Raw genomic sequence first — 15013 nt, 5'->3', positions numbered from 1 at the left:
GGCTATGTAGTGTATATAAACATATATGTACAAATGTTATTAACAAGTTATAACCGTTAATACTATGAGGTAAACACCACTGACAGGAGAACACGCGGGAACTTTGACAGCTGTCAAAGTTCCCCCGCCAGAGCGCAGGCGCAGCCATTTGACAGCTTGCGGCTGTCAAAACACAGAACCGACTCACCACGCGGAGAGAGGAGCTGTCAAGACGCAACGGCGGTGATTGGACAAACAGGACGCGGCGCCAAAAGAAAGGAAGCTGATTGGCCTACACTGACAGCAGCCGGCTATAAAAGCCGGACAAGTTATATGGTTCTCTGCCTTGCTCTTAAATAAATCCTAGTTGGTTAACCTGTCGTCCAGAGTGGTCTTTCAGCCACTTCACTGGCGACGAAGGTGGGATCGCTCCGGAGCTGAAGTCACGGCCGAGGAAGGGAATTCCCAGCCAAAGAGCTGTCACTGGAAGTTTTAACTTCCGAACGGAGCGAACCCAGGACCGGACGACATGGCCAACTTCCGGCGTGTGAGGGAATTCGACACCCGCCACCCGGAGAGATGGCAGTCACACCTGGGGCAGGTCGAGGGCTTCCTCCTCATCAGTAAAATTACTGATGACCGAGCAAAGGCCGCCGCCCTCCTGTACATCAGCGGGCCCCCGGTATATGACGCCGCCGTCGGACTGTTCAGCCCGGTGCCCATCACCGAAGTCTCCTACGCAGACCTGGTCGACCAGCTCAACAAACACTACATGCCAGCTCGCTCAGAGCTGTACTGGCGAGTCCAATTCGCCCAGAAGAAGCAGCGGCCGCATGAGCCCGCAAATGACTTTATCGCAGGGGTCCGACATGCCGCCCGTAACTGCAGCTTTCCAGATCTGGAAGACCGCATCCGGGACCAAGTGGTAATAGGCTTAAGGGACGAACGCCTCCAGAAAAAACTTACATCAAAGCCCGACATGAGCCTAGCCGAACTTACCAGAGAAATAATGGCCTACGAATACAACCATAAGAAAAGACCGACCACAGCAACACCAGAAAGTCAAGCAACCGTGTACCAAGAAAACGCAACCTTTAGCGACGACGACGAGTCAGTCGACTTCACCGACGGAGAGGCCCTACAACGCAGGATGGAGCGACGACAACCTCGAAGGAATGACGCCTCAGACCGCCAAAAAACCAGAAACCCCCTGCCACCACGACACGATCAACGGGCCACCTGCGCCAGCTGCGGGGGCAACCATGCCAGGGGCAGCTGCCGGTTCTGAAACGCAAAATGCCACAATTGCGGGAAAACCGGCCACATCAAGCCAGTGTGCTGAAGCCGGCCCCGCGACAACGTACACGATCTGGAGGCCAACCCCCCAGGTAGGAACACCACCCACGACAACTGGGGAGGAACACCAGGGGGACTAGTGGAAACCATAGACAAGGTGCACAGTTTAAGCCCAAAAGTAAAAATCAGGGTAAAAATACAAGGGTTCATGGAGGTGGATTCCGGGTCAGCAGTCTCCTTAATATCGTTTAAAACGTATCAGGAGATCTGCCAACGGAGTAACAGGGAAATCCCCCTTAGGAAAACCCAGATCCACCTAGCAGACTTCCAAAAAAACCCCATTCCTCTAGAAGGGAAGGCTAAGGTCGCAGTAGAATACAAAAAAACACCACTGACAGGAGAACACGCGGGAACTTTGACAGCTGTCAAAGTTCCCCCGCCAGAGCGCAGGCGCAGCCATTTGACAGCTCACGGCTGTCAAAACACATGACTCATCACGCAGAGAGAGGAGCTGTCAAGACGCAACGGCGGTGATTGGACAAACTGTTGTGACTCAGGGCCAGCCTGTGGGTCCGACAGCCGGGTCCGATGTATCGGAGGACTCAGATGTGGGGGAGGAGGGAAACGAACCGGCTGATGATGATTTGGAGACTTTGCAGAGTCCTCAGCCGGGAACCTCTTCTCAGCTGTGTGAGCCCGAGAGTGCGGAGGATGATGACCCACAGCTGGCCCTGTTCAAGGACGCCCGACGCAGGAGGCAGACGAGCAGGGACAAACAAAGAAAGGCTATGGGACTCCTCGGGAGGAGGCACAGGGAGACCACGCCCTGAGCTCTCTATAAAAGAAGTGTTTGGGGAGGGGCTAGTTGCTGAAAGCAACTTTTTCGTTTGAGAAGTCAAGCTCTTGTATTTTTGTAACAGTGTAATTAAAACTTGGCAGAAGCCTTTTGATCTTGGACGCTTTCCAGACTCTTCCTTTGATTAGGGGTGCGAGAAGAGGGCTGGTTCAGAACAGTTTGCTTTCAGCCACCCACCCCTTAATACTACGATGGAGCAGCTTCTTGCCGAGAATGTCCAGCTCAACCAGCAACTCACCTTGCTGGCCACTCAGGTGGCACAACTGCAGGCTCAGGTACATGCTGCCCCCCCACCCAGGAGGAAATGTCAGATAGCTATGCCGGATAAATTCGCTGGTAATCCAGAACTGTTTCCTGCCTTCCTGGGACAATGCCAGCTTTATATCAGCGTGAGAGCAGCTGATTTCCCCACTGACCGAGATAAGGTGGGATTCGTGTTGAGCCTTCTGTCGGGAGATGCAGCTCGTTGGGGCACGCCTCTGTTGGCACAGCCTAGCCCTTTGTTGGATAACTTTGGGGGGTTTTGTGACCATATGCGCCTCATGTACGAGGACCCGATTAAGGCACAGACGGCCACCCGACGCCTGAAAGCTTTGAGGCAGGGTCAGCGCCCTCTACAGGCCTATATCAGCGATTTCCGGCTGCTTAGCCAGGATTCCGCCTGGAATGAGGCTGCGCTCGTGGATGCCTTTCAGGATGGCTTGTCAGAGGAGATGTTGGATGAGCTGGCCCGCGTGGACATTCCCTCAGACCTGAATGGGCTGATCCATCTTTGTCTGCGGATCGATGCCCGGCTGCAGCAGCGTAAGAGTCGCCGTGCCACCCCACAGACCCCTGCCGCCCCTGTTGTGCGTGAGCCCCCGGTCCAGAGGGAGGAGCCAATGGAGCTGGGTGCCGCCAGGTCCCGTCTATCGGTGACGGAAATGGACAGACGACGATCGGAGGGGTTGTGTTTTTACTGTGGGGACCCTGGACATTTGGCTGCTTCTTGCCCGAAGAAGCGTCAGCGGGCGTCAGTGACCAAGCCTGCCCCGAGAAAGTCCCCTGCTTTGTTATCGGGAAACGGCCCGAGCCCGATCTAGACGGTGTGAAAGATCGGGCGACCCACAACATCCACACCGAGCGACGCCGTTCCGACGGTGCCTGTGAACCTCCACGGCATTTGATTTTGGAGGCATGTCTGATCCTCCCTGGCAAGTCAGAGGGGATTCCAGTCCATGCCTTAATTGACTCTGGGGCTACCACTAACTTTATGGATTCGGCCTTTGTGGCCAAATGGGCTGTTCCCCAGTGTCCAGTGGATCCGCCCATGCTTGTGGAGACCATCGATGGTCGAGTGCTCCTGTCCGGGCCTATCACGGCCGCCACGCAACCCGTGTGTATGGCCATCAGTACCCATGTGGAGGCCATTCAGTTCTACGTCACTTCGGATCTGCACTTCCCCGTGGTCTTGGGACTGGCGTGGCTCCGGGCGCATGATCCACAGATCTATTGGTCTCAGAACTTGGTCACCTTCCCAAGTTTGCAGTGCGTGGACCACACCCGCCATATCTGTGCCGGCCAGGTGGAGGGTTCCTCAGGGGTTTCCTTGCCTCCCGAACTGTCCGACTTTGCTGACGTGTTCAGCGAGTCAGAGGCGGACCAATTACCCCCGCACAGGCCCTACGACTGCTCCATTGACCTAGTCCCTGATGCGCCTCTCCCAGTGGGGCGTTTGTACTCCATGTCGGAGCCCGAGTTGGCTGCATTGCGGGACTTCCTGACGAAGAACTTGGCTCGTGGTTTCATCCGGCCCTCGTCCTCGCCAGTGTCTGCGCCCGTGCTCTTCGTCAAAAAGAAGTCGGGCGAGTTACGGCTTTGCTGTGACTACCGGAAACTCAACGCTATCACGGTGCGTAACCGCTACCCGCTGCCCCTCATCCCCGAGCTCTTGGACCGACTCCGGGAGGCTAAGATCTTCACGAAACTGGACCTGCGTGGAGCTTACAACCTCGTCAGGGTTCGGCCGGGTGATGAGTGGAAGACGGCGTTTGGTACTCGCTATGGACATTTCGAGTACACGGTGATGCCGTTTGGCCTGACCAACGCCCCCGCTGTGTTTCAGCATTTTATGAATGACGTCTTTCGGGATCTGTTGGACCAGTTTGTTGTGATTTACCTGGACGACATCCTGATTTACTCCCCGTCGCGTGAAGCGCATCATCAGCATCTCCGTCAGGTCCTGCAGCGCCTCCGGAATCATCGGCTGTTTGCCAAGTTGGAGAAGTGCCAGTTCTACCAGGTGACCATTGATTTCTTGGGTCACCGCATTTCTCCTGAGGGCATCGCCATGGAACCGAGTAAAGTTGAGTCGTTGCAGAGTTGGCAACCCCCGCGTCGCGTGAAGGATATTCAGCGACTTCTTGGATTTGCCAACTACTATCGGACATTCATCCCTGGCTTTGCTGCCTTGACAGCCCCCCTCACCCGGCTCCTGCAGAAGAAGACTCGGTTCCAGTGGAACGCCCCCGAACAACAGGCGTTCCAAGCTCTGAAGGACGCCTTCATGAAGGAGCCCATCTTGAAGCATCCTGACCCGCAACGGCCGTTTGTCGTGGAGGCGGACGCCTCCGACATTGCCATTGGGGCCGTGTTACTTCAGGCAGCGACGCCCAACGGTACCCTTTTCCCTTGCGCGTATCACTCACGGAAATTGAATCCCTCGGAGCGCAACTATACCATCTGGGAGAAGGAGCTGCTGGCCATCAAGGCGGCGTTCGAGGCTTGGAGGCATCATCTGGAGGGGGCGCGGCATCAAATCGAGGTCCGGACGGACCACAAGAATCTGGAAAGCCTGCAGACCGCTCGGAATTTGAACCAACGCCAGATCCGGTGGTCCCTCTTCTTTGCGAGGTTTGACTTCCGGGTGCGGTACATACCAAGCGGGCACAACCAGAGAGCGGATGCTCTGTCCAGGAAGCCCGAGTACACCCGAGTGGAAGACAAGCTTCCGCCCAGGACCGTGATCCCCGTCGAGTCTTTTGCTGCGGTGTGGGAGCCGGTGGATATACGGGCTCGGATCCGGGAGGCGCAGCAGCAGGAGGCGTGGGTGGCTCAGCGGAAGGAAGAGGTGGGGCCAGATTCGCCTTGGTCGGTCACGGATGGACTCCTGTATTATCGTGACCGGCTCTATGTTCCAGGAGGGCCACTCAGGGGACTCGTCCTCAGCCAATGTCATGATAACCCGGCTGCGGGGCATTTTGGCCTGTTCAAGACTCTGAACCTGGTCTCCCGTACATTCTGGTGGCCCCGAGTCCGACACGATGTCCAGTCTTATGTCACCTCCTGCGTCCCATGCAGGCAGGCCAAGTCAGCGACAGGGGCCCCGCCTGGTTTACTGCAGCCTTTGCCAACGCCCAAGAGACCCTGGGGGGCTGTGTCCATGGACTTTCTGACGGATCTACCCCCATCCTCCGGCTTCACGACAGTGTTTGTGGTGGTGGACATGTTGACCAAGATGGCGCACTTCATCCCCTGTCGCGGCTTACCGTCAGCTCGCGCCACTAGTCGCATGTTCATCCAACAGGTGTTCCGGCTGCACGGCCTTCCCGATAGAGTCGTCTCCGATAGGGGGGCCCAGTTTACAGCCCGCTTCTGGCAGGAGTTGATGCGGGCGTTGGACATTAAGGTTTGCCTCTCGTCCGCGCATCATCCTCAGACCGACGGGGGTACCGAGAAGGTCATCGGCATTTTGGAGCAGTATCTGCGCTGCTACGTTAACCTGCAGCAGGACAATTGGGTGGACTATTTGGCCATAGCCGAGTTTGCCTTTAACAACTCGCAGCACACCTCCACGCAGATGACACCGTTCTTGGCCAATGTGGGTTATCACCCTCGGTTTTTCCCCCTTTCTCCCGTGGACTCACCGGAGCCGGCAGCGAACGAATTCATGGCGGAGTTACAGGCGATCCATCGGTTGGTGCGACGGCAGCTGGAGAAGGCCAAGGCCGACTACAAGAGGTTCGCCGATCGGTCGAGAAGGGATACGCCTCCATTATCGGTGGGGGATCGGGTCTGGCTGTCCACCAGGAACCTACCATCCACTCGGCCGGCGAGGAAGCTGGACCACCGTTACCTTGGACCGTTCCCAGTCGAGGCCGTCATCAACCCGGTCGCCTATCGTTTAACTCTGCCACGTTCCCTGCGCGTGCACCCCGTCTTCCATCGGTCCTTGTTGGTCCCCGAACAACCGGCTTGTCCACTTCGCCAAGCGGAACCTCCCCCATCAGGACCTCGTGATGGCGACAGCACCCCCGAGTACGAGGTCGCCAGCATCAGGGATTCCCGCTGGCTGAAAGGTCGCTTCCAGTACCTGATCGAGTGGAAAGGGTACGGGCCGGAGGACTTCACATGGGAAGACGCGACCGCCGTTCATGCCCCTGCGTTGGTGACTGCTTTTCACGAACAGTTCCCATCCCGACCGCATCCGGATCGGCAGACCCGGGGGAAGGGCCCTGCGGTGCGGGATAGTGTTGTGACTCAGGGCCAGCCTGTGGGTCCGACAGCCGGGTCCGATGTATCGGAGGACTCAGATGTGGGGGAGGAGGGAAACGAACCGGCTGATGATGATTTGGAGACTTTGCAGAGTCCTCAGCCGGGAACCTCTTCTCAGCTGTGTGAGCCCGAGAGTGCGGAGGATGATGACCCACAGCTGGCCCTGTTCAAGGACGCCCGACGCAGGAGGCAGACGAGCAGGGACAAACAAAGAAAGGCTATGGGACTCCTCGGGAGGAGGCACAGGGAGACCACGCCCTGAGCTCTCTATAAAAGAAGTGTTTGGGGAGGGGCTAGTTGCTGAAAGCAACTTTTTCGTTTGAGAAGTCAAGCTCTTGTATTTTTGTAACAGTGTAATTAAAACTTGGCAGAAGCCTTTTGATCTTGGACGCTTTCCAGACTCTTCCTTTGATTAGGGGTGCGAGAAGAGGGCTGGTTCAGAACACAAACAGGACGCGGCGCCAAAAGAAAGGAAGCTGATTGGCCTACACTGACAGCAGCCGGCTATAAAAGCCGGACAAGTTATACGGTTCTCTGCCTTGCTCTTAAATAAATCCTAGTTGGTTAACCTGTCGTCCAGAGTGGTCTTTCAGCCACTTCAGGCTAGGTAACATCTTCAGCAGAATTTAGGGGATGTCAGTGTCAGTGTTCTTCTATTTTATAAGGGCTTTGTGTGATCAGTAGGTCTTGTGAGGTCATGTTAGGTGAGGGTCCCATCTGATCAGTGTCTTGTGATGGGTCAGGTGTGAGTGTGTCAAGTGAGGGTCTTGTGGTGGGTCTTGTGATGAGGAAGTTATATCAGGTGAGGGTCATTGGGAGGTGAAGTGCTGGTTGGTTGAAGGTTCAGTGCTGTCTCTGGTTGGCTGTGCAGTTTATTTGAATTCTGAGGGGTTTGTAGGTTGGGTGTAGGTTGATGTTGATGGAATTGCTTGTAGAGTGCCAGGTTTTGATGAACTCACAAGCAGGTGGTAGCGTGGTTGATGATTCTTGTATAGAATCATCTTGTTGATGATTCTTGTATAAACGGATGCTGTCACCCATCATATGTTTAGTAATTTCTCCTTTTGGGCACATTAAACCCTATCATTCCCTGACTTTATTTTCAAGCTCTGGGAGCTGCCTCTAAGAATTCAAAGCCTGTGTAGAATTCTGGACTTCAAAGTAGGAAGTTTATTTTGCATCATCTCAGTGATAGCATGAGTTTTCAGCCCCGATATTTGTATCATAAATATAGGAACACAAACAATGTTTGTTTTCTTAATCACGATGAGATTTTTCTAAGATATAAAGTAATGCTTGGATTGGGAGGAAAAGAATTCTCTTCTTCAAAAAGTTATTTTATTGATTATTAATTCAAGCATGACATTGTCATTATAATTGCAGGTGTTTCAACGTTCCTTTGCCTTGCTCCTGGTGGAAACTGGGATCCTCAAGGGCCAGACCTCAGCAATTGTTCCTCACTTTGGGTCAACCACATCACTCAGAAGGTAACTGTTCACTAGACTTGATATATTTGTGCTAACAGTGTATGTTACAGTCATTCCGCATTCATTTAAAAACAAGATTTTGTAATCCAAACTTTGAATAAATGAAAGCAAACCATTGTATGGAGCAAAAGGAAGAGCCTTGGAGAATTATGTTAGACTAAGATGTAAAAGAGGCTGAACATCAATTTCAGCATGACTTATCTTAAGTCAGAGTTTGACTCAAGGACTTCATGAGAATAATCAGAAATGTGAATCTTTATAAATTAAAACTTTTAGATATATTAAAATCTTTTAGAAGTGATGTTTTATTATGTAAAAAAAATCAGAATCTAACACCATGAAAATTCAGAAAAATACTTTCAGATTTTACTAGTATGGATGTTAGCTTGAGAATTACTTATTATAACTGTAATGTATTGGGGGTTTTGCTTGTACTGATTCATGTGTCTGTTTAAATGCTGCTTAACCGTTACTCAAGGGTGTGTCTGTGTAACAGCTACGGACCAAGCCAGACTTGTTGTCTCCAGGAATATCATTGGTAGATTTGGGGTGGAAACGGGTTCCTTTAAACTTATTGGCCGCTGCCTAGTGGCCAATCATATAAGTAGCTGCGCAGCAGCCTCTGTTTCAGTTCTGTTCTGCTTGCCTCCAATAAAGCATGTTTCTGTTTGGAACCTTCCGTCTCGCCTATTGCCTGCAAAGAACCGGCTACACAACAATAACTACTAATCATAATGCACATATACAACATTTCAGGAGCTCATGAAATAGTATTGAAAATAAGTACTTTGTGCAGTTCCTACATTTTATTACCCTTTGATATCATATTTTATTACTCTTATCTTACTTTTTTTCTTATTCTCTCAGCATAATACTTCATGCATCTCATGAAGTAAAATTTATGTCATAATAAGTTATTATAAATATCTAGTGGTTTAAGATTTAAAAAGAGTCAATATTTGAGGGAAAATTATGTGTAATTTTTAACAGAATTCTGATTTTTATATAATGTGCCCAAAATTTTAAGATGCCTTACAATAAAATACTTAATTAGTCTAAAGAAGCTATTTTTAGAAAATGTACCTAATAGAGATTATCAGTGGCGTAGCGTGGGGGGTGCAGGGGGGGCCGGCCGCACCGGGCGCAACATCTGGGGCGGCGCGCTCGCACTCGCAGCTCTCTGCCCCTGCCTGGCTCACTCACTCTCTCTCACTGCAGTGCTGGCTGTGCGAATCCGATCCGAGCCGCCGGGTCCCCGCCCACTGTGCAGGGGTGGTGGTGCCAGGCGTGCAGTGCGGTTAGGGGGCGCAAATTACTTGCCTTGCCCCGGGTGCTGACAACCCACGCTATGCCACTGGAGATTATTCATTTAATGAATGTTTTAAAATATTCTGTTTTTTAACTAAAATGCTTTGCATGTTTCAAGATAGTAAGAGTGACTGTTATGGCCACCAAGTGTGTGTGAATAAGTGAGAACTCTTCAAATAGGAATAAATAAATATGGCTAAATAAGGACATGTTTCAGTTCCAGCTTTGTTTGGATCTTTTGCCATACTGAGTGGAATTATCCACATTAAACTAGCTTTAGTTTAAAAGAATTGCATTATATTAAGTAATCTAATCTTCTTTTCAGAAAATGGATTGAAATGTCATTTAATTACTCAATTTTCAAATGTTGTTATGATTACTAGTTTCACATTATAAAATGAATAAAGACTTTCTGAAATCTTTTTCAAGTTTTACAAAACTGATAAAACTATTTATAACAGAAAAACAGAGTTGGAAGGGACCATAGAGGTCTTCCAGTCCAACCCCCTGCTCAAGCAGGAGACTCTATATACCATTATTTGTGAAATAAACCGAGCAGTTCTTCTAAAGCTTTTTTTTTCTTCAAGGACTTAACATTTCATATAAAGTAGCCTCTATAACTCATTTTAAAATAGTCTATATTTTATTTATTCTATAATTGATGTGTTATCTTGTTCAAAAAATGGAGAAATAGTTTTATTAATTTGGTTGTTCTGGGGATTATGTCTCCAAACATTGGTCATGCTAGATTTTTATTGTCTTTATATTTTATGTGATTTCATTATTTACAATTATCTTTATTCCATGGATAAATGACACTATTCCTTAGCTGCCTCCATATATAAGTTCTTCAATTCGCCCAGTTTTTGGAAGCACAGAGATTGTTGACAGGGGAGAAAAAAATGGCAGGTGCAATCAGGGAACTGAATTTCTGCCCCTTTTTATGTCTGTGTGATGTGTGAACAGACTTTAAAAGGGAAATGAGCTTCAATCACCTGGTGACAGTGTACTTTCGATCACTCTTGTGGATGCTTCAATACATATTACACATTGCTTCTTTTTCAAGTTAAGCAGTGATCATTGCCAGTGATCATTGCAACCCTGGTGTTTTGTGATTTGGCTTCTTTAATTTCTTAAATCAGTTAGTTCCAAAAAAAACCCCACAGTGAAATAAAGCCACTGTCCACAGTTCAATGGATTTCGTAAAAATTATACCTTAAAGCAGGGATAGCCAATTTATGACCTTCAAATGATGCTTCCAGAAGCCCCAGTCAGTATGATCAATAGAGAGGGAAATTGGGAGCTATAGTTCAACATCATCTGAAGACCACAGATTCATCATTCTTGACTGAGGCTGCAATCCTATTTAGTTCTACTTAGAAATAAGTCCCCTTGAAATCATTGGTGCGTATCATATAAATAAGGTTGCATTCTGATTAGTATTTTGCAACTTCATTTTATTAAAAAACAAATATTTGATATGTGTTTTACCTACACCTTTTTCAATCCATTTTCTTCCATAAAACCAGGATTTTTTAAAAAAAATAATCCAGGATTTCGTATAGTTTCCTGTTCAAAATACAGATCAGCTATTTCTTCCTTAGTCCTTATTTTACACAAAGCAGTGCTGCAACAGGCTCATTGGTTATCACAGAGCTGATAATCTAAATCTGTTCCATATGGCCCAGCTGTTTTCCAGTCAGAACATAAATGTTGTAGCTATTATACATCTCAAGTCACTCTTCTCTTCTTAATAATTTGTATCAGGATAGTATATACAATACTGTCAACTTTTCAGAGTGACATATAGATGTTACTTTATGTCATGCTCCTTATGTATGAGGTTTACATTACTTTCATCCCTGAAGGCCTAGAAAGACCTGACTAGGAAGGTCTGATGATTCCCAATAAGGATAAAAGTGGTCACATACTGCCACCAGATGGAGATGTTGGTTTTCCTGTTACTTCCCTTCTTTTGCTTTTAGTTTGCATTGATTAGTCCAACTTTTTCAGGTGTATGGGTCATTAGTTTGCTTGAAAAGAAATAAAACTGTTGTTTTAATAATTGTCAATTATTAAAATTTGTATTGTTTATTATATTGTATTATTCAAAAAATCAACACAAATAAGAAAGCTCTTTCCTGTGATCAAAACAAACTATACCAACATCGCTAAAGAGATCAAGATGTCTTCCTTGTGAAAAAGGACTGTACAAAGAGCAAAAGATCCTACTAAAATAGGTGAATGCCACAAATGTATGGGGAGGAAAGCACCTGTCTGTTCTCCATATGTGACATCTTTTAATGTGATTAGCAATGAGCATTTTTGACAGAGAAATGGTATGTTCTGATACTTCTCCTGAATCATGGAAAGGTGTTGTGCAAAGCAATTTGATGTTTAAGAATTTTTTAAAGAATCTGATCCACTATAATTTCAGAATCCATCTACAGTACAGAAACGTCAGAATATGCCTTATTTCAACAGATTATTATATTCCTTGAAGCTCTAGCAGGAAAATGTATTGCCCCTGCCACTTTAGGGAACTCATGTAGATTTTATTAATATTTAAAGCATTTATGTTTGACGTGAATTCTATTCAAAGAACATTTCACACAGAATTCCAAAATTCCAATGACTGAGTTTAATCATTTGTTTTAAGAATTATAATGGCCTAGGAAATGCTTCAAGCTCTTTCAAAACTTCGAAAATGCTATATTGCTATTGTTGGTATCAGCTGGTCTGCTTTTAATGGTCCCTCATCATGAAACATACATTTCTCTTAGGCTAGTCCATAAAATACCTTGACATGTTTTCACCTTTTTTTCAACCATAGTTGAAATCAGGAGAGACAGCTGCCAATGTTGCTAGAGAACTTGCTGAACAAACAAAAAGCCACTTGCATGCAGGGGATATCACTTACTCAGTTCGTGCCATGGACCAGTTGGTGGGGTTATTGGATGTGCAGCTTCGAAACCTGACACCTGGAGGAAAAGACAGTGCAGCACGAAGTTTAAACAAGGTAAGTATCGCATCTTTTAAACTCATGATTGTAGCTTGTGCATTTAGCCACGAGAATTCCTCTGTACTTATTACAGGGGATGGGGCATTGTGACCCTTCTGAACGGAGCTCTTTGCTTTTTGTGAAATCAGCTGCTGTTTATATAGCTATGGTTTCAGAAAATATCAAGATAAGGAATTGTGTAAAATAATTTTCTAAACTTCAGTTTCTATGGATTTTAGGGATGTATAGAAAGATACACATAAGTAGGAAGACATATTAATAAAAAAATTCCTCCGTTTTTAATTCTCCTTTCCAGATAAAATAAGAGTTTTAATTTCCCTTTACCCAGTTTTTAACTTGAAGGCACAGGATAGATTATCAGTAAGATAGTAATTCTACAATTTCTATCCATTATACAATTTCTACCCATTTATCTGGTGGCATGTCTCTTCTTCAGTAGGCCATATAACATTTTACTAGATTCTAAAAATATGCTTTAGTTTCTCCTAGCATAGCTATTTCAATGAGCACTGGAGATGTAAACTAGTCTGATCACAAAACATCTGCAAGCAAAGAGCCAAACTCAAAGACCACCAAGAACTCTACCATTCAACACTGAGGTACATATATTCTATTTATAGATAATCCTATGGATTTCTTAGGTAGTTTTTCCTTTTGTGAATGACAGAAACAGAAACATAATATCAGGATAACCTATGCTGTAAAAATAGTTTGAATATCTACATCATATTGAGGAAACTCCAGTTTTTACACCACTAGACAATGTTACTGAAGTTTTTTTCCTTACTTCTTCATTTAGTCAGTTTTGCTTCTACAAATCCACCACACCCACCCACCCCATTCCTCACTTTCCCACTCTCCTGAGAACACTTTCCAATAATTACCATGTGAGGAAAAAAAGAGGATTGCAAACAAAAATATTCCTGTTTGAGTTCTTAGCTCTGTGTAATGAGGTTCTGAATATGATATTTTTCTGGTTGAAACTAAGGGAATTTGAGACCCAAAGCATTTGGGAGATTGGAGAACACAAAATTGCAGTGGCAATGTAAGCACTGTGGAAGAGCTCTGGAACCTTATTAATTCTTACCTTTTGCCTTTCTTCCCAGCTGTCATTCTTCTCCTGCCCTTTGCATTTATGGGGAAAGGGTCGGGGGGAGACTAGCCCCAGGTCCCATAGAGCAAAGTGATGATGTGCTTACTTGCTGGCTTTCTTTCTGGATTTCTGATAAACTCTCCTTTTCCAAACTTGTTTTCATTGTTATTTTTGAAGACCACCACCCCGTTTACTTCTTCCTCATACTGCTGTGTTTATAGCTGAATCTATAACTATGCTATTGTGAAACTGATTGTATAAAAAATATTTGTTGTTGTTGTTAGCTGCGGAGTCGTGTCCGACCCCATGAACAATGTTCCTCCAGACCTTCCTGTCCTCTACCATCTTCTGGAATCCATTTAAGCTCATGCCTACTGCTTCAGTGACTCCATCCAGCCACCTCATTCTTTGTCATCCCCTTCTTCTACTGCCCTCAATCTTTCCCAGCATTAGGCTCTTCTCCAGTGAATCCTTCCTTCTCATTAGGTGGCCAAAGTATTTGAGTTTCAACTTCAGGATCTGGCCTTCTAAAGAGCAGTCAGGGTTGATCTCCTGTAGGAATGACCGGTTTGATTGTCTTGCAGTCCAAGAGACTCACAGGAGTCTTCTCCAGCACCATAGTTCAAAGGCCTCAATTCTTTGGCGCTCAGCCTGTCTTATGGTCCAACTTTCACTGCCATACATTGCAGCTGGGAACACCATAGCCTTGACTATACACACTTTTGTTGACAGGGTGATGTCTCTGCTTTTTAGTGTGCTGTCTAGATTTGCCATGGCTTTCCTCCCCAGGAGCAAGCGTCTTTTAATTTCTTGGCTACAGTCCCCAACTGCAGTGATCTTGGAGCCGAGGAAAATAAAATCTGTCACTACCTCCATTTCTTCCCCATCTATTTCCCAGGAATTGAGAGGGCCGGATGCCATGATCTTGGTTTTCTTAATGTTAAGTTTCAACCCAACTTTTGCACTCTCCTTCTTCACCCGCAACAAGAGGCTCTTTAGTTCTTCTTCAGTTTCTGCCATTAGAGTGGTATCATCTGTATATCTTAGGTTGTTTATATTTTTCCTGGCAATCTTAATTCCAACTTTTGATTCATCTAGCCCTGCCTTTCTCATGATGTGCTCTGCATATAGGTTAAATAGGCAAGGCGACAATATACAGCCTTGCCGGACTCCTTTCCCAATTTTGAACCAATCAGCGGTTCCGTATCCAGTTCTCGCTGTTGCTTCTTGACCCGCATACAGCTTTCTCAAGAGACAAATAAGATGGTCTGGTACTCCCATCTCTTTAAGAACTTGCCACAGTTTGTTGTTATCCACACAATCAAAGGCTTTAGCATAGTCAGTGAAGCAGAAGTAGATGTTTTTCTGGAACTCCCTAGCTTTCTCCATGATCCAGCATATGTTGGCAGTTTGATCTCTAGTTCCTCTGCCTCTTCGAA

The 15013-nt window shown here is 46.8% G+C and overlaps 1 protein-coding gene across 17 annotated transcripts in view; it reads left to right on the top strand.

Moving 5' to 3' along the window:
• Nucleotides 1–15013, top strand: part of ADGRL3 (adhesion G protein-coupled receptor L3) — a gene marked incomplete at its 3' end in the record, with an annotated part of 394935 nt that overhangs the window by 131989 nt on the left and 247933 nt on the right. For all 17 annotated transcript variants that reach the window (XM_083351852.1, XM_083351853.1, XM_083351851.1 and 14 more), the window contains 2 exons: nucleotides 8048–8151; nucleotides 12293–12478. In XM_083351852.1, coding sequence (XP_083207978.1) covers nucleotides 8048–8151; nucleotides 12293–12478 — 290 coding nt within the window. The remainder of the gene's footprint in view (nucleotides 1–8047; nucleotides 8152–12292; nucleotides 12479–15013) is intronic.

This window comes from Vipera ursinii, assembly GCF_947247035.1.
Source record: "Vipera ursinii genome assembly, chromosome: 2".
Classification (NCBI taxonomy): Eukaryota; Metazoa; Chordata; class Lepidosauria; order Squamata; family Viperidae; genus Vipera; species Vipera ursinii.
The sequence above is the reverse complement of the archived record's forward strand: the minus strand, read 5'-3'. Positions and strand labels throughout refer to the sequence as shown.